Source organism: Thamnophis sirtalis, unplaced genomic scaffold (assembly GCF_051295495.1).
Source record: "Thamnophis sirtalis isolate CommonGarterSnake01/CBP01778 unplaced genomic scaffold, rThaSir2_p1.2 scaffold_1, whole genome shotgun sequence".
Classification (NCBI taxonomy): domain Eukaryota; kingdom Metazoa; phylum Chordata; class Lepidosauria; order Squamata; family Natricidae; genus Thamnophis; species Thamnophis sirtalis.
In genome coordinates, this window is record NW_028261381.1 from 134,560,742 (window position 1) to 134,582,524 (window position 21,783).

Consider the following 21,783-nt stretch of genomic DNA (forward strand, 5'->3'; position numbering starts at 1 on the left):
CCTGGCAGCCTATTGGGCTTGTCAGAGATACTTGGAAGGAATGCCCTCCGGCAAAACACAGAACTGCTGATGTTCTATTGCAACTTACATATTCATTATTTTTTCCTGAAAGTCCCTCAGCACTACCTAGCTAAGAAATCTGTAACTTTTATAACAATGCTTTTCCTAAATTGTGAAAATACATCTATGAGACAGGCGGCATCATTGGGTCCCAGTAAGCCACATTTTTAAGAAGCACAGATGCTTTGCCGTTAAGCTTCGGAATTAAAAGAGGAAAAAGCGGGGGAATAAACAGCTCAGTCTTACTCGAAAGACTTTTTCGACTCGTGCAATGCTCTTCCCAAAGATGGTTCCAAGCTGGTCACCTATGCCAGCTAGCAGAAAGCCAAAAAGCGGGATCCCAAAGATGGCATACAAAATACAGAAAATTTTTCCGCCTTCTGTGCTTGGGGCAATATTTCCATAACCTGTTGAGAAAAAAGAAATTGGTTGTGAGCTCTCTCTTTTCTGAAGATTGTGAGGAGGAGAAAAGAATGGCGCTAAACAGGAGTGGAAATATTCAAGCCAATTCTTTTGCACTTACCAAAGACCCACAGCTTCTCAAAGCAGTATCAGAACCCTGTAACTTGCATATGCCAACCACCCCCCTTTCCGAAGATTCCTGTGCCCTTCCCTTTGAACCCACTGCCATAATTTGTCAGCCAACTGCCTAAAATGATGGTGTAATGTCTTGGTGATTTCTAACAGAAATCCAAATGAATAAAACATGCTACGTTTCTGGAGAATCTCAGTGTAGCTATATTGGGAAAATAGAATAACAGAATTAGAAGGGACCTTGGAGGTCTTCTAATCCAACTCCCTGCTTAGGCAGGAAACTCTACACCACTTCAGACAAATGGTTATCCAATATCTTCTTAAAAACTTGTTGGAGCATTCACAACTTCTGGAGGCAAGTTGTTCCGTTCTAGAAATTTCTGTCAGGAAATTTCTCCTTAGTTCTAGGTTGCTTCTCTTCTTCATTAGTTTCCACCCATTGCTTCTTGTCCTGCCCTCAGAAGCTTTGGAGAATAGCTTGACTCCCTCTTCTTTGTGATACCCCTGAGATATTGGAACAGGGCTATCATGTCACCCCTGGTCCTTCTTTTCATTAAACTAGACATGCCCAGTTCCTGCAACCGTTCCTCATATGTTTTAGCCTCCAGTCCCCTTTGTTGCTCTTCTCTGCACTCTTTCTAATCTTCATATCATTTTTACATCATGTAGACCAAAACTAGATGCAGTAGTCCAAGTGTGGCCTTACCAAGGCATTATAAAGTGGTATTAACACTTCATGTGATCTTGATTCTATCCAGAGGTGGGTTGCTATCGGTTTGCACCAGTTTGGGTGAACTGGTAGTGGAAGTTGGGACTGGATTGCCAAACCGGTAGGGATGGCAGGCTTGCCATGCCCCTGAACCAGTTCCCCAGTCACTGCTACTGTTCCTGACTTGGTTTTTAATCATTTTTTCATGCACAGCCTGACTTTTACATGTGCAGCATGTAGGAAGCGAACTGGCAGCAACGCCAGCTGATTCTATCCCTCTGTTTATGCAGCCTAGAACTGTGTTGGCTTTTTTGGCAGCTGCTGAACACTGCTGGCTTGTAGTTAAATGGTTGTCTACTAGGATTCCAAGATCCCTCTCACAGTTACTACTGTTGAGCAAGGTACCACATATACTGTACCTGTGCATTTTGTTTTTCTTGCCTAAATATAGAACCTTACTTTTTTCACCATAGAATTTCATTTTGTTAGATAGCACCCAATGTTCAAGTCTGTCAAGATCCTTCTGTATCGTAAGCCTGTCTTCTGGAGTGTTGGCCATTCCTGCCAGCTTGGTGTCAGCTGCAAATTTGATGAATTCCCCCTCTATCCCCTTGTCCAAATCATATAATCTAGCTAAAAGCAATGCCGACTTTTAGCTGAGGAATTTGAAGAGTTTAGATATACCTATGTTAAAAATACCATTTTTGAAAAACACTGCTATAACCCTTTAACCAACAGGTGCCATTAAAAAACAGAAAAATATATGATTTTATAATGCATTGCTATTTATTTCTCCGTGACTTCATAATGCATTGCTGTTCATTTCTATGACTTCATAACACACTGCTCAGACCATCATTGTTATTTTTTTAAGTAAAACCACAACTATCTGAAACTAACTTAATCCTGTCTTAGGACATGGTATTATGGAAATTCAAGCATCAACTTGCCATGTGATACAATAGAAGCCAAGATTAAACATGGGATGTATATTAACTGCTTCATATTTCCCCCACCTTATTCAGGCCAGGAATTTGACTATTACAATTATAAGTAGGCATACTTTATTTAATTATTTGTTTTGCCAACAATTTAAGTGAAATATATTAATCCTTGTACCTTGTGCTTTTATTTCATTTTCATATATTTTCAGTTTATCTTTACTAATAAGCTTTTAAGCACATTTAAGATGCACAGTATAGCTATTCACTTCAGAAGACTAAGTGAAGGGGGAAAGGGGGATTATAGACTATGTCCCTGCTGACAAAATAAAGCAGATTGGGATTTGTGTGTCTGAGTCTATGGTTAATGAGCTATATGGTAAAAGTTCTAGCACTTCATAATGATATACTTACAACAATGGATTCATAAATGTTTAATACCACTTGGAACTTCAACAGAAGATGGAACTTAGCTTGCTATAAAATAATAGTAATGGCTGGTAGCTTTTTAAGAATTCACATTCAATAAGCAAAATTAAAGCAAAACATTCACAGCAAATTGTGAATAGGCTAAACAGGTGGTACAAGTTGAACTGTTAAATATGAGACAACACATATCTTTAAATTCAAGATTTGGATTTAATGTTAGGTTGCGCTCTTTAAAAAGTATAAGCTGTAATCAATATTTTATAACTTAAAATATGTACTGTAATCTGTAAAGAATCCCCTAGCTAGCTATTATTAAAGATTGGTTGCCTATGTTTGGTTTGGAAATATAAGCACTGAACTTGCAAATGCTATAATAATATCCAGAAATGATTTTGCAGATATAGCATCCATCATTATTCTCTAGTAGCATTTGGGGGGTGGGGAGTAACGGAGATGTGTATAAAAATTAGACTTGGTGTATTTGGGTTTCAAAAATCTAGATGACCAAGTAGATGGCAGCAAAGAAACTGAAAACAGTGACTCTCTTCTGCCACTTATAGTCAACTAGAATTTTGATAGCATATGCCTAGCCAAGCTCAACATCTATCTTCCGCACAGGTGTAACATACATTACAAGTAGAGTTAAGAATCATTATCTTTTATGTTATATGTTACTCAGCAAGGCAAACTCAGACATTCATGGGTTTTAAGAGGAAAATAAGTGACAGACAATAATTAGAAGCTATTTCAATTTTTATAAATATTTTGAGGCAATCACCACTGAGCTCTATGGAAGGGATTTCAGAAATATGTCATTTAATATTTTGATTGATTTTTTTGTTTGGTTTTTAGAATTTTATTCTTATATTTGATTCTTTTTCTTTCCTCTCTCTCCCCCTTTTTTTTCTTCTTACAGTACTTGATTATGTTTTGGAACAATGACAAACAAAAGTCATAGCAATATTAATATCATGCTGAGAATTGTATAGAGATCTTTAGTTATTTATTGAGATTATATAATAAATTTAGTCATTTGCATTTAGTTTATTAATTATAAATCTGATTATAATTGTTTTGGTCCAGTATTGGTTGCCACAATATAAAAACATGTTGAGACTCTGGAAAGAGTGCAGAGAACAACAGATGCTTAGGGGTTGGATACTAAAACATATAAAGGTTGCAGAGATTGGATAATTCTAGTCTAGTGAAAAGAAGGTCTAAAGGTGACATGATAACAATATTCCAATATTTGGGGGGCTGCCACAAAGAAGAGAGGGTCATTCTATTTTCCAAAACACCAGAAGGCAAGTCAAGAGGCAATATATGGGAACTAATCAAGGACAGAAACAACCTACAACTAAGGAGAAATTTCTTGACCGTGAGAACAATTAACCAATGAAATGACTTGCCTTCAGAGGTTATGAGTGCTCTATCACTGGAGGTTTTTAAGAAGAAACTGCCAAACCATTTGCCTGAAATGGTATAGGGTCACCTGTTTGAGCAGGGGTTTTGACTAGAAGACCTCCCTTCCAACCCCTTTTTTGGATTTTTTTTTAATGATTATTTTTCATTTTTATTTTTTTACAGTAACAGAATACTTTTATTCTGTTTTGTAAATCCTAGATTTATTTACTGTATTTATGTTATTGCTTATCCATGACATTTCTTTCTATCTTTTTCCTTCTTTCATGTAACAATTTATTCTGTTTCTTCAATGCTTTGATAAATACAATATTAATGAGGAAGGAAGGAAGGAAGGAAGGAAAGTTCTATGCTCTCTATAATTTTGGATTGCAAATTTGTTGGAAAGACAGAGAGGATTCAAGATTCTTCCTAGCATTCCATTATTAGTGACAAATTAGGAAGGATGCCAGAACTGTATTAATAAAAGGAATTTTCTAATGTACCATATTACCATTGTTCTGCATCATAGAGAACTGTAAGGAAGCAATTAGCATGTTGTTCAGGCATTATTCTGCTATCTGAAAAATAATGACCTGTGTGGCAGTTCTGCATTTGAGGAGGGGTGAGGTATCTCTTTGCTTAACTGTGATCCAAGGAACATTCCAGTGAATTGAACTGGCAGATGGTAGAGAGCCTATCCAAAGCCTCCCAAATCTATTTCTTCAGCAACCTTGTTCAGACCTCATACTTTTCCCTTTCAGTTTGAGCCCATTTTCCCTTTTATATGATGTTTATTATTAGTAACCCCTTACTGTTAGTTAGTTCGCTTAAGTTATCCAATCTTTATCCTTTAAAAAAAAATCATATTTAGATTAGATTTTTTTTTTTTTTTTAGATTTGTTTATTTATAGGCCGCCCTTTTCCCTGAGGGGACTCAGGGCGGCTTACAATCAAAAAAAGGAAGGGGAGTGTGGGACAATACGAAAAAAGAAATGTGCACAAAGTAAATTAGACAATAAAACTCAACACTCACTCAGCATTCGGGAGGGGCGAAATAAAATTATCCCCAGGCCTGACGGGTTAGCCAGTTCTTGAGGGCTGTGCGGAAGGCCTGGACGGTGGTGAGGGTACGAATCTCCACGGGGAGATTGTTCCATAGTGTCGGAGCCGCAACAGAGAAGGCTCTCCTCCGAGTAGTCGCCAGTCGGCACTGACTGGCGGATGGAATACGGAGGAGGCCAACTCTATGCGATCTGATGGGACGCAGGGAGGTAATTGGCAGAAGGCGGTCTCTCAAATAGCCAGATCCACTACCATGGAGCGCTTTATAGGTGGTGAGTAGGACCTTGAAGTGCACCCGGAGACCAACAGGTAGCCAGTGCAGCTCACGGAGGATCGGTGTTATGTGGGCGAACCGTGGTGCGCCCACGATCACTCGCGCGGCCGCATTCTGGACTAGCTGTAGTCTTCGGATGCTCTTCAAGGGCAGCCCCATGTAGAGCACATTACAGTATTCCAGCCTAGAGATCACAAGGGCTCGAGTGACTGTTGTGAGGGCCTCCCGATTCAGGTAGGGCCGCAACTGGCGCACCAGGCGAACCTGGGCAAATGCCCCCCTGGTCACAGCTGAGATATGGTGGTCAAAAGTTAGCTGTGAATCCAGGAGGACTCCCAAGTTGCGGGCCCTTTCTGAGGGGTTTAAATTTTGTCCCCCCAGCCTGAGTGATGGTATGGTGGTCAAATTTTTGGGAGGGAAACACAACAGCCACTCGGTCTTGTCTGGGTTGAGTATCAGCTTGTTTGCTCTCATCCAGTCTTTAACGGCTTCCAGTCCCCGGTTCATCACGTCCACCGCTTCATTGAGTTGGCACGGGGTGGACAGATACAACTGTGTATCGTCCGCATATTGGTGATATTTTTATTTAGATCTAACTTAAATAGCCCAGCCACATTATTGAGTTTGCTGTCCAACGCACATCAACACAGCTGCATAACTTTTCAAAATTAAAATCCGCACTCATCGCAAGTTAGTGAAAGTCCCTTCTTTTTTACAATTTAGCTTATGTGAGAAAGTCTGGTGCCATTTAATCTTTTTTAGGACTTAATTATATGCAATGATAATAAACTTTTGAATTCCTCCCCACCCCAACACACACAATTGGGGTGCTCTTCCTTATCAAAGGAAGATCCAAATTTGCAACCGGGACAGACAGGACTATTGCACAGATAATTCCGTAAGCTTTGCTCCAATACGGGTTGAAGTCAGTTATTTCTAAATTCCTCTATAATTATAATATGTGAATGACTTTGCTGTTACCCTGGGTGCAGCTGGTTGATCACTGTAGGAACCAGATGTTCAGCTTGATAGACTTTTGCTCCAACCCAGCTGGGTGCTTCTTACATTTACTTGCTTAGGAAGCCTGCAGCTCCAGATCTGGGATGTTTATTCATCATTAAATCTGTCAGTTGGGAGAATGCCTCTCCTGCACTTCAAATGGAGTCCCCCATTCACTGGTAGATGTGCCTTTGCTTTTACATGTTAAATCACTTGAAATAGGGGTGTGCCTGCATGCACTCTTTTTTAAGAGACAATTTCCCCCCCACCATTTAAGTATAACTATTCTAAAATTCCAAAAATCTGCCAATGAACAAGGTTCTAATTTGACTGGTGAGGAACGCCCCCCCAAAAAACAACTTTTATCAAATGAAATGGCTAAACAGCATCATGTAACAGCAGCTTTTCTGTATCTCAAATGAACAACGGTTCAGTTCTAGTTCCAGAACAATCAGTTGCTAGTCTTAAATAGTGGGGCTGAATTATAAGAGCCATTTCACCAGTAAATGCTAGCATTTTTTCCTCCAGTTTGATAAACAGAGCAAACAGAAGGCAGCTTTGGCTTTGTAAAAAAAAAAAAAAAAAGCTGCTTTCTATTATTTCCAAAGGTAAACTAAGCAATATGACTTGTGTGCATGTGTGTTAAGTACGTACTTATACACAAAACAGAATGAAGGCTTGCAGTAACCTCTGCTGACTGTTCTGATTCCATTTGAAGAAATACAGCATAGGTAACAACTAAGGCAGCTGACAGTCAAATAAACCTACTTTTTAAAAAAAATCATTGTCAGCTGAGTCACTTCCATTATTCTTTCAAGCCATGTGTTGCATTATGCCATGTCCTTGGAAATCTCCTTACTTTGCCCTCTTTGGCTACTGGCTATTATTCAATGTTGGTTGATACATCTGTTAAAATATTCTATAGTTTTATTCCTGATTAATTCATTTTATTTGGGGTGATGCCTTTTATTGATTGAGTTAGACTCTGTGGTTGGGCTCCATACTTCAAACCTCCTCTGAAAGTAGTAGTTGATAGGCTATATACAGTAAATCACATTTTGCCCATATTTGGTCATACCAAGACAGAATCATTCAGAAATATACATTATAAATATGCATAAATAGATACCTATAGTAGTAATGACAGTTCCTGCAAAGAAAAAGGCACTTCCAAGGTCCCAGTGGCTACTGCTATTAGAAGAATCTCCAACAGGGTTGACTCCTGCACTGGTAGCATTCATAACCCGCTACAAAAAAAAAAAGATTAAAAGCAAATTGAGAGCAGAATATATTGTAAATGAACAAAATATCTTGTTTTCCAAATGCAAAATTGATGGTGCCAATGCTTTTCTCTAAAGTTCAGGCAATTAAAAAAAAACCCATTGTCTACTACTTGGCCTCTCTGATACAAGATGTCCCCCACTTTTCTACATGCAAAGTCATATTCCTCTCTCACTGAGTCAAAGCTTCTCCCAGAGTCCATTGAAGTTGTGTAGCTGTAACTCTTTTAAGTATAAAATAAAATAGATTCTTTCAAACATCATGGGTACTCAGTAATACACTGATTTACATGGGTACATCCCAAGAAGATGCAACATGCTGCATTTTGCAAGATGCAGAAGCCAAAGAAAAGAACTTACCTGTGTAAGTATTAAGATGCAAAATACTCTGTGTATCTTCTTATGTCAACCTTCCTATTCAAAGTTTCTCTAATATGATGACCTTCACCATTGTTAAGATTATAAACTTTAATATACCCAGCTGTCTCTAAGTTCATAGACCATGCTGGAAGGAATTTTTGGAATCTGTAATTTGCAAATCACTTTTAACAAAAGTGGGTGAAACCATCTCTTCATACATGGCAAATTTTGCATCTTTTGAAATATTCATTCCCCACAATATATCACACATAACTTTTTTACCAGCATTTTGTACCATGATACAAAAATTAATTCTGCTCTAACTTTTCAGCTTTTATATGCAACACAGAATTATTTGCTCCATTTTCTCTCTCAGCTACTTTGATACTTTGATTTTCACTTGTTTGCCATGTGATCTAACATTTACTGAAAATAGTTCAATCTTGGTATACAACACAGCTTCATGAAAATGCATGTGCATTTATGTCCTTAATCAACACACATCTTCAATCACCAGCAGCATCTTATACTTATATAAAAGCATAATATATCATACTTTTATCTATAACTACAATAAAAATAAAGGAAATGTTATGTATTCTTACCATACTCTGTTCAGCATTTCCAACACATTCAATTTAATCATCACACATAGTTTCTTTCTTCCATATAACATTCTTATTACATTCAACATAGTCATGTAAAACATTCCATAATTCAAAACTCTTTGCTCCCTCATCCACATTCTTTGCACAGCACAGTGTTGCACTTTTCAAATTTTGCTAACTACTGCCTCTCATCCCCTGCAAGCATAATTCTGTCAACTTTCTTACGATACATAACAAATAGGTATAATTTTGCATTCATTCTTGCTTCCTTGTCATGTATTTAGGAAAGCAATCCAGATACTCCAGAGACTATCTTGCAGGTCAATATATTATTGACTGCTTCCCAACTACAAGTATATATAATATTCTAATGTGCATTCAGGATTCAAGAAACAGGAATCTGGGATTCCCAAGAGATTTTTTTTTATACTTGAATGTAGAAATACAATAGATTAATAAGTCTTGTGCCACATGCATGCCAGTTATATATTCTCTTTGAGTGCTAACTTGAACTTTCAAATTAACATTTTCAAACAGCCTAGAGCATTTTCTCTAGTCACTGTTGCCTTTCCAGGAGTGCCCACATTGCCAAAATGGAGGGTGAAACATGATAACTTTATGTTCAACCCTTTTTGACATGACTAGCATTCTTTGCGTGCACAAAACGAGACAGGGCTTCACTCACACACTCTTGTGCACCGAATTTGGACATTGTTGCTCTTCTCTCTAGATGTCCCTGCTATCTAGGCTTTTCTCCCTTGGGCTTCTGATTTCTAAGCCACTATCTTCTGCATGGGCCTCAGTAATCTAGAAAACTCAAATTCTCCAAAAGCTTTTTTTGTCATGGAAACAATCCATGAAGAGTGCATAATCTGCTTAAGATCTTCTTTCTTTTCTATATAGGATGTTGTTTTGTTTCAGTGCAGTACATCCCTCCTTTGGAAAATAAATGCAATGCTAACATCCCCTTTATATTGCTGTTTTGTACTTGTAATCATATTTTTCATTCACACACACACACACACACACAAACACACACACACACACAAACATACACACATGCTGGAGACACAGTTTGTAAGAACATGTTTTGAAAAATGAAAATAACAAACCAGACCTGTAAAAATCCTATATCAGAAGACAACTTATGCAATAAAGAAAATCATCTTTCTTTGTGGCCAATTAATTGCCCACATTACTTCTGTTGGTGTGAAAACAAGTAAACAAGTGGTGACCTATTAAAGCTGTGCACAATTTAATGGCATATTGCATTTAGTTATCACCAAGTGACATTTATGAGATTACTGGCTGGTATAAAAAATTGGTTAACAAATACATAATAGAAAAAGCTGCCAACAGAAGTTTTTTCATTGTCTTCAAATTTAGCTCCACATGCACCATATTTCATTAATCTAGACAAGAGTTTATGATTTCTATTGAAATTTGTAAAAAAAAAAGAATGAATCAAGAGTTATATTATTACCAATTATATTTCAAAAGCTTATGTAACAGACATTTCGGGTTGCACCTTAACTTTCCTATGACATTAGCAATGCAATTTATTTTTTATCTTGTTTTTCTTTTTGCCAGGAGCTGCCATAAAGCTCTTCTCCCAGGCCAAGAATTTTGCACTTTTATCTTTTCTTGCTAAATGTTTTTTATATTCGTTTCACAAATGGATTCTCATGCATGAAATGAACAAGGAATCCATGTAGCAATTGTGGTACCATGTTAAGATGAAATGGCAATGGCATACAACGTGTCTCGCTCAGCAAAGATAACTAATCCCACCAGAAAAGAGAGCACATTGATGGTTTTATTAAGGGCTTCTAATAAGTACATGTGTTGGGCAGGATATTAGCAACAGATGATCAAAATTCCAACTTGACTGTAGGAAGTAAATGAACTAAGAGAATCAAAAGATTTGTCCAGGAAAAAGTAGGGAATTGGAAAAATTATTTACCTACATACCCTGCTAATGTTTCAGTAGCTATGGTTCCAAGTTACTGAAAGAAACTGTCACTGCAGCACATGAAAACTGAAAATAATGCCAAAATGTATGTTTATCTAGGGAGCATTTGCATTTATATAAAGTGAAGTACTGAAGTTTTCAGATACTGGAAGGAAACATGAGATTGTCCTGTGTAGAATTTTCTCACTCTTATCTCAAGAAGAGATTGGACTGCCATTTGTCAGAAATGGTGTAGGGTCTCCTGCTTGGGCTAGATGACCTACAAGGTCCCTTCCAACTCTGTTAATCTGTTAAGATTTGTTAAGAATACACAAAGAGCTCAACAACTGTAGGGAAGACTTACTGATTAGCAAGACCCCAGCATGAGCACAAATGAGAATGTACAAAATCTATTCTGGAATATTTTTCTTCTTGGTTCATCTTTACTGAACTAAGAGAACTATGCTAAAATCTGACCTGCTATTTATGGGAACAGTTCAATGAATGTTCATTAGCAGATTCAAAGGAATTTTATACTGACTTTCTGAGGACCATTAACAGGTAGAACTGAACAATGAAAGTAAACTCCAGGATGTGAAGAAAACTCTTACTTAAATGGAACAATAAATGCATGACTTTACATCATCATCATGTGAGGAAAATGTTCTTCCATCTCTTAACTTTATTCTTTTAAACTTGTTTTTCTCAGGCAGACTGTACCTGGTACAATGGTGAATGTTGCTATGACCATTACAAAGAGACCCTAATTTTTAAAATCCGTATCGATATAAATAGCAAAGTGTGTCAGGGTTCCAAATAGCATCCAAAAGTAAATCAGAGACCAAGGCAAAGTATTGCTCCAAGTTCCAATTTATTAAGACAGCCATGCTGGCATATTTGGAAAAACCCGAATCTGAAAGCTTCCCAGTTTCCCCCACTCAGTTGAAAGTTCAAGATTTTGCCCCCACACCCACAAGTCTGTCACATGGCCCAATCTTCCACTGCCATGCTGGCAGTTCCACCCATCCAGTTCCCGTCAGGTGCAAAGGTGCAAAGACAAAGGATGACCTTGGCATTCTAGAAAGAATTTTTTTATGGCTACATAGCATCTAACTCCATACAATCTCCCCTCCCATTTTCCCACAATAGAAAATGCACAGTAGGATAATAGAAAGTATGGCAGGCCAAAGATCCAAAGAAAAGATGGCTGCAGGACTGACAAAGTGACTAGTTCTTTAAGTCCTATTCATCCCACACATTTCACCAAGATGGCCAGTTTAGGGGTCATTTGATATGTAGAATCTCTGCTTCTTTTCTACTTTTAGCAGCTACTCTCATTTGCCTCTTTACTTGTCCAAAATCCATTCCAGAAACTTGCGCTTTCTGACATTTTACTTTTCCAAAAACAGTAACCACGGGGGCCCTTAAAATGCCTTAGGACAAAAGTGAATTCCCCTGAGCTGAAGCTTGTTTAGAATACCTGACTTTTACAATGAAGCAGCCTTCCTTTTCGTTAGCAAAAAGATCATTCTTTAACATACTGCAGTGAAAGGACAGGATAAAATGCCCCACGCTTGGCCCAAAGCGGAATCACAATATGGTATACAGCTCAGGCTACAATAATGCAAGGGGAGTTGGGGGGGGGGGAATCAGGAACAATTATCCAGAAAGGTCATTGGCTTTATAGCTGGATAGGATCAAGCTGAGCCTCGCTAGACATTTGTTCTGGCTTTCATTGGATTCCAGCCCTAAGCAAGGGGCTTACTCAGTGGCCTAAATGGCTTTTTCCAATTGTGTGACTTTAAGATGTTATGCTCAGGTATCTTGGATATCCACATTAAGGATACATCTTTCTCCAATTTGTTATTTTTAGTCAAAGTTTCTATCTCCTGAGTCAGTATAGACAGGCAACTCTTATGGGAAATGACTGTTTTGCCCAAGACATCTGAACCCATAGGGACATCAACATAAGCCAATACTTTAGCAGCAGCAGCAGTAGCATTTTCTAATCTAGAAACTCCCAATTGCTATATAGGAAACATTTTAAGATTACCATATCTCCAAACTTCCTGGAGATGTCCATTTCATAGCCTCTATTGGTTAGGAACAGACAATAGGGATGTCTTATTTGCTTTAATTAAGGCTAGAACAATCTGTAGGCAGTCTCACTTTACCATATATCCCCCAATATCCTCCTGTTTTCTGTGTCTTTCTAACATCCTTCACTGTCTCAATTCTCTATGATCTCTTTCTGTTTTTTAGTTTATAATGTTACTTTCCATCTTCTCTTTTATTCAGGGGACAAAATGAATAGATATGCCCCTGTAAGCCATTTTAAGCTCTCAAAGAATGGAAAAAGGTCAGACAACCATCTATCTAAAATGTCTTCTTTCAGGAAATTCAAAACCAGTATTTTAAAATATTCTCAGTTTTCATTCTCTTTCTTCTTTTCTTTCTCTTTGTCTGTCTCTATGTGTGTGTGAGAGAGAGACAGACAGACAGACAGACAGAAAGATTAGAGAGGGAGGGAGGGAGAGAGAGAGGGAGAGATGAGAGAGGGATAAAGAGATGAGAGAGACTGACAGATATAGAGATAGAGACAGACAGACACACACACACAAACAAACAGAGAGAAAAATAAGAGAGAGAGAGAGAGAGAGAGAGACAGAGACAGAGACAGGGACAGAGACAGAAACAGAGATAGACAGAGAGATCTTGCTTTTCCTTTCTCATCTTCATCTCTTCTTTCTCAATATGTCATCTACTGCCTTCTGGTGCAACTTTCAGAAGATGTTATAGAGTTGGGGACAATGCCACTAAGATAGTTTTTATTAATTTTTATAGCTGTCCAAAAAGAAACTCAGGCTTATTAACCATGATAATTATTTCTAATAGCTAGTAAGAATATAGCAGAAATGCCTCTAACTGAGGATCTTTTGCAGACTCTGAATGGCTTAGGGTAGAATGTTCTTGTCACTTCTTTATTGCAAGGGTTATATTCACCCATTCTCTGGAAGGAAAAAATAAGTACACACAAACTGAATATATGTTCAGTTTAAACTGAACATTTCCCTTTTAAACCAAATGTTCAACTGAGTTAAGAAAGAAAATTATAGATTGCCTTTAACAGAAAATGTAAGACATGTATTGCAGGCAAATGCAATGTACATTACTCAGTATGAAGTCATTTTGCAGGCTTTATTTCCTACTGTAAGCATCATTAAAGGTAACTAAAATGCTGACATATAATAATTGCACTTAAGCTATTGTAAAGGCTATGTCATATTCCTCTTTTGGCAGCAAACTCAAGTCTGATGATTTCGCTCAGTAGACCAAATGTCACTCAGAGGACCAATTAAATAACAATCCAGACTGCAGCATTGTTTAGTATAGATTAGAAACAAGTAAACAAACATTGGAAGTATTTCTTCACAATTTAAAATAGGGTGAAATATATACCTACAGTATATATTATTTATGAAATATATACATTTCATTCTTCTTTTCTCTATATATAAAACACTCCTTTTAATTAATATGTCTTTGTTTTCATCAACATGTATTTGAGATTTTTTTGTGTTTTGGTTTTGTACTGACCTAATGAGCAGTAACTGTAATCAACTTTAATTCAGAAATTAAGGTCCTCATAGCAAGATGACGAAATATATTTTATACGATCTGAATGTTGCTGTCAGATCATAATTGCCTTAGATTGCTTCTCATGTGCTGAATTCAGAACCAGAGATTAAACTGGAAGTTTTTATTCAGTTGAATCTCTGTAGACTTTTTAATCCCTGTTTAAGAGCCACCTAAAAAGATAACTGCAAATTTAGGAATCAATCATGTATTGCTAGACACATTAAGCTAGTTACATTCAGAGTGGGTATTCTGACCTATTAGCTTCAGAGCCTCAAAAGAGGCAGTGTTCTTTGATAGTAATATATGGTCATTCTGCTAACCCTTTTTCTTTTTTTTTCTTTTAGCTTCAAATTTACATCCATAAAAGTGAAATAGCTTGTGAAGCTGCATGTATACAGTAATTTATTTATTCCATTTATACAGTTGCCTATCTCACAGAACGTAACTCTGGGTGACTTACATTTAGGAACTCCTAGTCAAATTATATGTTTCAATTAATTCTTAAGAGAAAAGAAGCTTATGCAACCTGTGTACATGGTGTAAAACGAAATACCAACTATTTCTACAAACATGAAAGCATACTATTTAGGTGCAATTGTTTACAGATTCAGAATTAGAAAACAACAAACATGACAGGTGAGAAATTTGGACACCTTTACAGTAATATATCCTTGGTCAGAAATAACAGTTTCCCAACATTTCCTGTAATCTTTCTACTTCTGGTTCTGGATCATTTTCTCCATCTACAGAACTTTTTCCCTATTTGCATAACTTTTCTGACACAAAAATATTCTTAGGCTTTTCTGCATGTTTGAGATCTCCCCATAGATATTCAGTACTATTCAAATCTAGGGACTATGAAGGCCATTCTAAAGTATTTCTTTTTTCTTTTCTGTAAGCCCTTCATTGTTAATTTAGAGGTATGTTTCATATCAGTGCCTTGCTGATTTTTTTTGACTAGATTGCTATTTTATATCCTATGATACAGGTATAAAACCCAAGATTTTTAGATTTTATAATTTTCCTAATAAAGCAGCTCAACAGAGCAATGTATATCCTAAAGACAAAGCTAGAGAGTCATCTTCAAGAATATATGAACCTAGCTTCCTTCATTGATCTGGGAGTTGGACTTAATGGTCTAAATAGTCCTTTCAACTCAACAATTCTTGGACAAAAGTATAGCTTCACCCTATTGTACTATCCACATGTAGTCAGCCTTATACAATTTCCAGTATTCTTTTTCTCAGCCATGTATAGTTGCTCACTCAAAAAACCTGCTCTATCTATCACTGCAGGAGACATAGGATTCTGCCAGTTGATGAAAAGGGAAAGATCTATCCTACGTGCTTTTTTTCCTCAGGACATCCTGATGCAGATAATTTTCCAAGCCAAAGAAAGCATGTGGATTTAGCATCCAAGATAATTTTCTGCTTGCCTTTTCCATATTCTCTCTCTTTGCCAGACCCATATGCACCTCCTAACAAGTTGCACAGAATTCAAAAGGAATCTTCAGTCTCAAATGGTTAGGTAGCCATATTAAACAACATTTACTGGAGACACCATCCCTTCTCTTAAAATCAAAAACAGAGACTTCAGAGCTCCTTCTCATAGCAACAAAACAGAAGAGGGAGAAAAACATGCAGCACAGGAAACTTTTTTTAAAATTATACCTTATTTAGATTTTTAAAAGCAATTTTCCCAATATGTGGTATCCGTTCTGATGTCCTCACCTTAATCAATGCCTCCAACTCCTGCTGGGATACACAGTTGTTCTCTTGGAGGAATTCTGCTTTATCATTGGCAATTCTGATTTTTTGACTGCTTTCTTCTGGCTGTTCCAAAGCACGAAACACAAGACCTCCTGTGACCAGATAGGCCACTACCACAAAAAAAATGGCTACCACTGTTTTCCACTTCATGACTGTCTGCAAACCCTGTGAGGGGGTTTCCATACTGGCAATCACAGTTGCCCGAGGAGATGAAATAGAGAGTCGTGGTGCTGGATGGGGTATATTAGTCTTATTGGTCACAGGAACACAACCTGAGGGAACAGTTGCCGGCACAATCACTGGAATAGAAAAAAAATTGCTGTTAAAATCCTGCTGTTAAATCTGTATATGGTATCCTGACTTTTTCTGTAGCTGCGTTACACTGAATCACAATAATGGTTCAATAATTTCCCACACTGCCGGGTAGCTTTATCCAAACTTGAAATGTTTGCTAGCCTAATTAAAGACTGAACGTGCCAAATCCTATATTTAAATAATTGGTTGTGTCTCAAAATTATAACCTTTTTATATTTTCAGCTGCTGCTGTATAAACATAGTTATTGCTAACGATAATAGCTTTTCAAGTTCATGGGAAATCCTCCATGTTAATTCCTACACAATATGAAGCAGAGTAGGTAGCTTCAGTACCTCCATAATAAATCCTTGGTATGGATAATGCCTATGGTTTGGCATTAGAGAGTTAATTAACATTTTCTGTGGAAACTTTAACTGGATGCAAGGTTTTCAAATGGGAATTGGGCTAGAGAATCTACACCTGCACACACGTACTACTTCTCTGATTGAAATTCCACCTCCTGGGAAATGGCAATTAATCACCAAAGATGGGGAGTGACCATAGCTCAAACTGTTTTCCCATAAATTAAGAGACGATTTTCTAATTAACTGTTGGCTAAAAAATAATGAAAAGTGCCAAAATGTTGTTTCTATCACAGACTTGGAATAAATGCCGTAGATCAGAAGCCAAAATTCTTAAAGCTGCTCTTCTTTTGCCCTCAAATGCTAGCATGGTACAATAGTTAAGAATAAGCAAAAATATTTGTATTCAGCTGCCCTCTCAAGTTCACCCTGCCCCAAAGTGAAAATATAGGAGGTTAAATATTTTATAAATTCTAGTACTCATGTAGCTGGTTCTTCAATTTAAAGTAAACAAGAGATAAACAGCTGAGGTCTACAAAATCTTTTTAACTATTCTGAATACAAAACAACACATTTCAAGCTCAAACTTCTTTCGAAATCATTCAAAACAGCCCATTCCATCCAAAGAACAGCTGTTATGGACTTTCCAATCCCAAAATGGGTTGTTTTGAATTTGAAATGACATGAATATGAAAAATTTATATATCCCTACTTAGGTTTATGAAGCTTACTTTTGTCTCTGCCTATTTCTCTATTTTCAGAAAGACTGAAATAATATGCACAGATATATGGAGATGATGGGGAATAAGGAGCAACCTGGTTGTCTTACTGAATGGAGATTCTACTGTTTGTTTCAATTGGAAAAATTATATTCATGAAAATGATTCAAATTAATGAAAATTAAAATATTTTATTCAATATGTTAAGACAGAAACTATGTTTATCTACAGTCTGAATAATGATATTCCTTCAGAACTAGAAATAAAATAGTCTCATAAATCTAAATTTAATTTTGTGCATGTTGGATCACATTCCTAATCCATGGCAGATTACAGCTCATTGACCAATGATCCTCCCTCTCAGTAACTATTCCTCAGTTACTTGTAATAAAAGAAAATAGTACTCGTTATTCTTGAATTCCATTTAAGTCTTTGTATCTTGAAAATAAACAAATGAAGTCAGCTTTGGTATTTATTTATATACAGGCATAGCAGGCCTGTCTTCCTCATACAGTAGAGTGATTACTAAGCATATCATGTGAGCTGAATTGTGGAAATAACCAGTAAAAAACAAATGCTCCAATCTGTTAAAAAATATTCCAAACAATCTATCTTTATTCCCAAAAGTATAAATTGTATAACCAATCTTACAATAGGTAAATGAGTTGGACCGAAAGATATTTCCATTGCTAAATTTTGTGGCTGTTTGTTGATATGAAATAAATAATGTAAAACATTATTCAAACATATTACTTAGACTTCACCCTTACTAATAATTAGTACTCAGTAAAATATCCTAATCATGTAAGTAGTACTGTATCAACATTTATGAATTTTGGGCATATCATAGCAAAACCTGACATGAGAAACACTTTTCATCCATAGAAAATTGCAACCAATTGTAAGCAACGTGTAAGCCCAACAAGAATGGAAGCAGACAACAAATTCTGCCCTTGGCAGCTTTAGGTTGGGCTCTAAAAAAACTTCTGCCATTCTGTGTCAACAATATTGAACTATATGAACTACTCTAAAGCAATTCCCTAGATTCTACATATCAGTAACATCAAGAAGCAGAATGTTATCCACTGGAAAGTTCACTATTGGGTATGCTTGGATAGATTAGCAAGTAACCAAGTATCTAAATTAAGTTATCCCTCTCTTGGGAGAGGTATAATCATCATAAATAGCAAATTCAGTCTCCACAAAGTACTTATTATAAGATCTACACACAGTTCACATGGGCACAGCTGCAAGCTCAAAGAACTTTCTAGAGATGTTATAATGTAGGTGTTTTTTCCCCCTCTGTATTATTCTGTTATGGTCACTATTTTTTTCCCCTTTTTCTTAGCATTATGAAGAAAATGCTGGGATAATGAAGCATTCCAGACAAAGTTTGCCTCCATGAAAAGAGCTACCCCATACATGGTTGTATTCAATATGAGCCCTCTAGACTGCTTGTAGGATCCCAGGAAAGGACTTTTTTATTTTATTAATTTATCTAAATTATTGGCCATCCAATTCCAGTGGGCTCATGTTTAAGGAACTTCCAAGGGCTAATACCTAAACATCTCTGTGATTCTTTCCTCTTCTAATTAAGACTATTGCATGGCCCTAACTGGCACACAGAACTTGTGCTTTCCATTTTTTCTGAGTCCAAAAAAATAGATTTTCATTAGCCTCATTTCTGGAAAAGGTCTCTTAAGAATCTGCTTTTCCAGTACAGCTTTCTCTACTTTGAGTATGTTTGTTAAGCCTTCGTGAAATAGGTTTTAAGCTCTCTCATTAAACATGGTAACAAATCTCAGTTTATGCAACACACACTTTAAATTAGCAGATTGTTATGCCTCAAAGGAGACTTTGCCAGGTGTTATGCCACAGATGATATCACTGGAGAGAGGTATGTTCCTGTTTGTTTAGAGAGAATGCTCTATTGAAACATTAAGGAGCCAGAAACAAGCCATTTGAAATGTCAGTTTCTGTAGCCTTATCAGCTTAGTTCATTTTAGTTTGGGTGTTTAGAAATTATTTATCTACCTAAAGTAAGTAAAATAATACATTCATAAAAATAATCATATATTATTATTTTCCTTTAGGACACCTGCTACAGAATGCCCAACTAAAATTCTAATTTCCTTGGGCCCTTGAGATATTAGTGGATCACAAGCTGACTACACCTCAGTAATGTCAGTTCCAGCTAAAAGTGGGAAATATACAGGTAGTCTTTGACTTATGACCACAATTGAGCCCAACATTTCTGTTGCTAAGAAGACAGCTGTTAAATAAATATTGCCCAATTTTATTATCTTTCTTGCCACAATTGTTCAGTGAATCACTGCAGTTGTTAAGTTGGGAACATGTTGTTAAGTGAATCTGACTTCTCCATCTGTTTGTCATATTCTTTAGTATTAAGTTAGTTCAGTGCACTCCAGATGTGCTGTTACTATTTCTCAGCATTCATAACTAGCATGGTCATATCAACTGGAATTGATATGAAAGATATTCCCAATATACAGGGCGGGGCATAACCTTTTCCTAGGGGGTCACAGCAACACTTGTAATAACAACACAAATAATTCATACACCATTCGAAAGCCCATCAAAAACTGAGTTTATTGACACGATTTAATAGTCAGTATGACCACCATTAGCCCTTCGAACAGCATTCAAACGAGGTGGATAAGAACACAACAAATCTTCAAACAGTCATTATTTTGCAATTCTAGGGCGGGGCATAACCTTTTCCTAGGGGGTCACAGCAAGATCGACAGCAGTTTACAACTTCCGCGACACCTCATTTTAAAGCCCATAAAAAACTGAATTGAATGAGCTATTAAATGTTAAATTTGCTTTAAGAATGGCTGGAAAATTCGATTTGGAAGAACAAAGGCTCATTGACAGAATAAAATGCATTGCCTTTCGAGAGGCACCTCGTTTGAATGCTGTTCGAAGGGCTAATGGTGGTCATACTGACTATTAAATCGTGTCAATAAACTCAGTTTTTGATGGGCTTTCGAATGGTGTATGAATTATTTGTGTTGTTATTACAAGTGTTGCTGTGACCCCCTAGGAAAAGGTTATGCCCCGCCCTGTACCTGAAGAGCACCAGGTTGTGGGAGATTATTCTAGGCAATCAAAACTTTCTCAAGTACTTTGAGCAGGCTGATATTGCTGAAACTACAGTATAGCCTCTTCTGGCTGTGATTTTTTTATTTATTTACAGAAACCTGATCTAGGTTGGCATAGTGGTTCTCTCTAACTTGAAAATTGCCAGTGTCTGCCTCACCAGCTTTATTCCTAAAACAATCTATCCGAATGGGTTGCTGTATGGATCGGATTAGAAGAAACTCTCTATATATATGAACTTGAATTCTCAGGGAACTGCTGACATAGAAACAGTACTCAATACATGAAATAATATGTATGAAAAAAGTAAAATAATAAAATAAAAATACATAAAATAGAAAAGAACCAGACACTAAAAACTTAAAGGGATGCAATTTGGTTAGCTTAGCTTTTTAACTGATGCTGAAAAAGAAAGGTGCTAATGCCCTCTTGTCTTAGCTCCATTTCCACTGTCATTATGTTTGCAAATTGATAGTTAAAGATCCAATTAAAATGCCCACTACAGAATCAAATCTGCTTTAAAAAAAATTACTGAGTTGTGACAATAGGAAATGCAACAAGTTATCTCATAGAATGTCCTGACTCTAGAATAATTGCACTGCAGACTAAGGTATATCTGAAGGCAGTCGGGAGAAACTTTTTCTTTCTGCCAAGATGAGATCATTTGCACTTTAATAGCCCCATAACAGTGAGAAGATGCAGTTCATCTAGATAAACTAAAAGAACAGCTGCTCCATTTCCCTGAAGTGAATTCTCTAATGCAGTGTTAGCACTGCTAAATTCAGTAATATGCCAGCACTTTGCAACAAATACTGCTATAAGTACCAATACATTTGGTTAACTTTCTCTCTGAAAATAAGCAATCCTGAACCCCAAATGTGCAAATTATGTTTTATTACTAATCCACCTGAGCAAGGAATGGAAGTTCCAAATGATGTAAGAATCTGGAACTTTAAATGCCAAAGTCCTCTACGTGTTCTCTGCCACAAACACCTTGTACAAAATGACCAAGAAGCATTTGATTTTTTCAGGCAACATTAAAACTGGGACTTGAGGGCTCAGCTTAGTGGACCCGAGACCTGTTCAAGCACAATTCTTGTTATTTTGCATGGAAGCAAGCCTAACCAAGTTTCTAGATCCAACCAATAATTTTCAGAGTCCCAAAACCTTCCACAGATTCTGGATTGATAATTATACATTAATATATAGACTTGATTGCTGCATCTTGCTAAACCATGGTCTCTTAAGCATTTGTTGTTGTTAGT

General features: G+C 36.8%; 1 protein-coding gene and 1 long non-coding RNA gene across 2 annotated transcripts in view; one reads left to right on the top strand and one right to left on the bottom strand.

Annotated features, from left to right (window-relative positions):
* The window catches only part of LOC148049740 (uncharacterized), an 84,089-nt gene extending 66,232 nt beyond the window's left edge, over positions 1–17,857 (top strand). The window contains exon 4 of the long non-coding RNA XR_015697986.1: positions 17,438–17,857. This is a non-coding gene — a long non-coding RNA (uncharacterized LOC148049740). The remainder of the gene's footprint in view (positions 1–17,437) is intronic.
* Positions 1–21,783, bottom strand: part of KCNK10 (potassium two pore domain channel subfamily K member 10) — a 53,109-nt gene that overhangs the window by 14,866 nt on the left and 16,460 nt on the right. The window contains exons 2-4 of the mRNA XM_014064194.2: positions 15,981–16,318; positions 7,542–7,659; positions 307–467 (exon numbers count right to left, since the gene is read on the bottom strand). Of these exons, the coding sequence (XP_013919669.2) occupies positions 307–467; positions 7,542–7,659; positions 15,981–16,318 (617 nt within the window). The remainder of the gene's footprint in view (positions 1–306; positions 468–7,541; positions 7,660–15,980; positions 16,319–21,783) is intronic.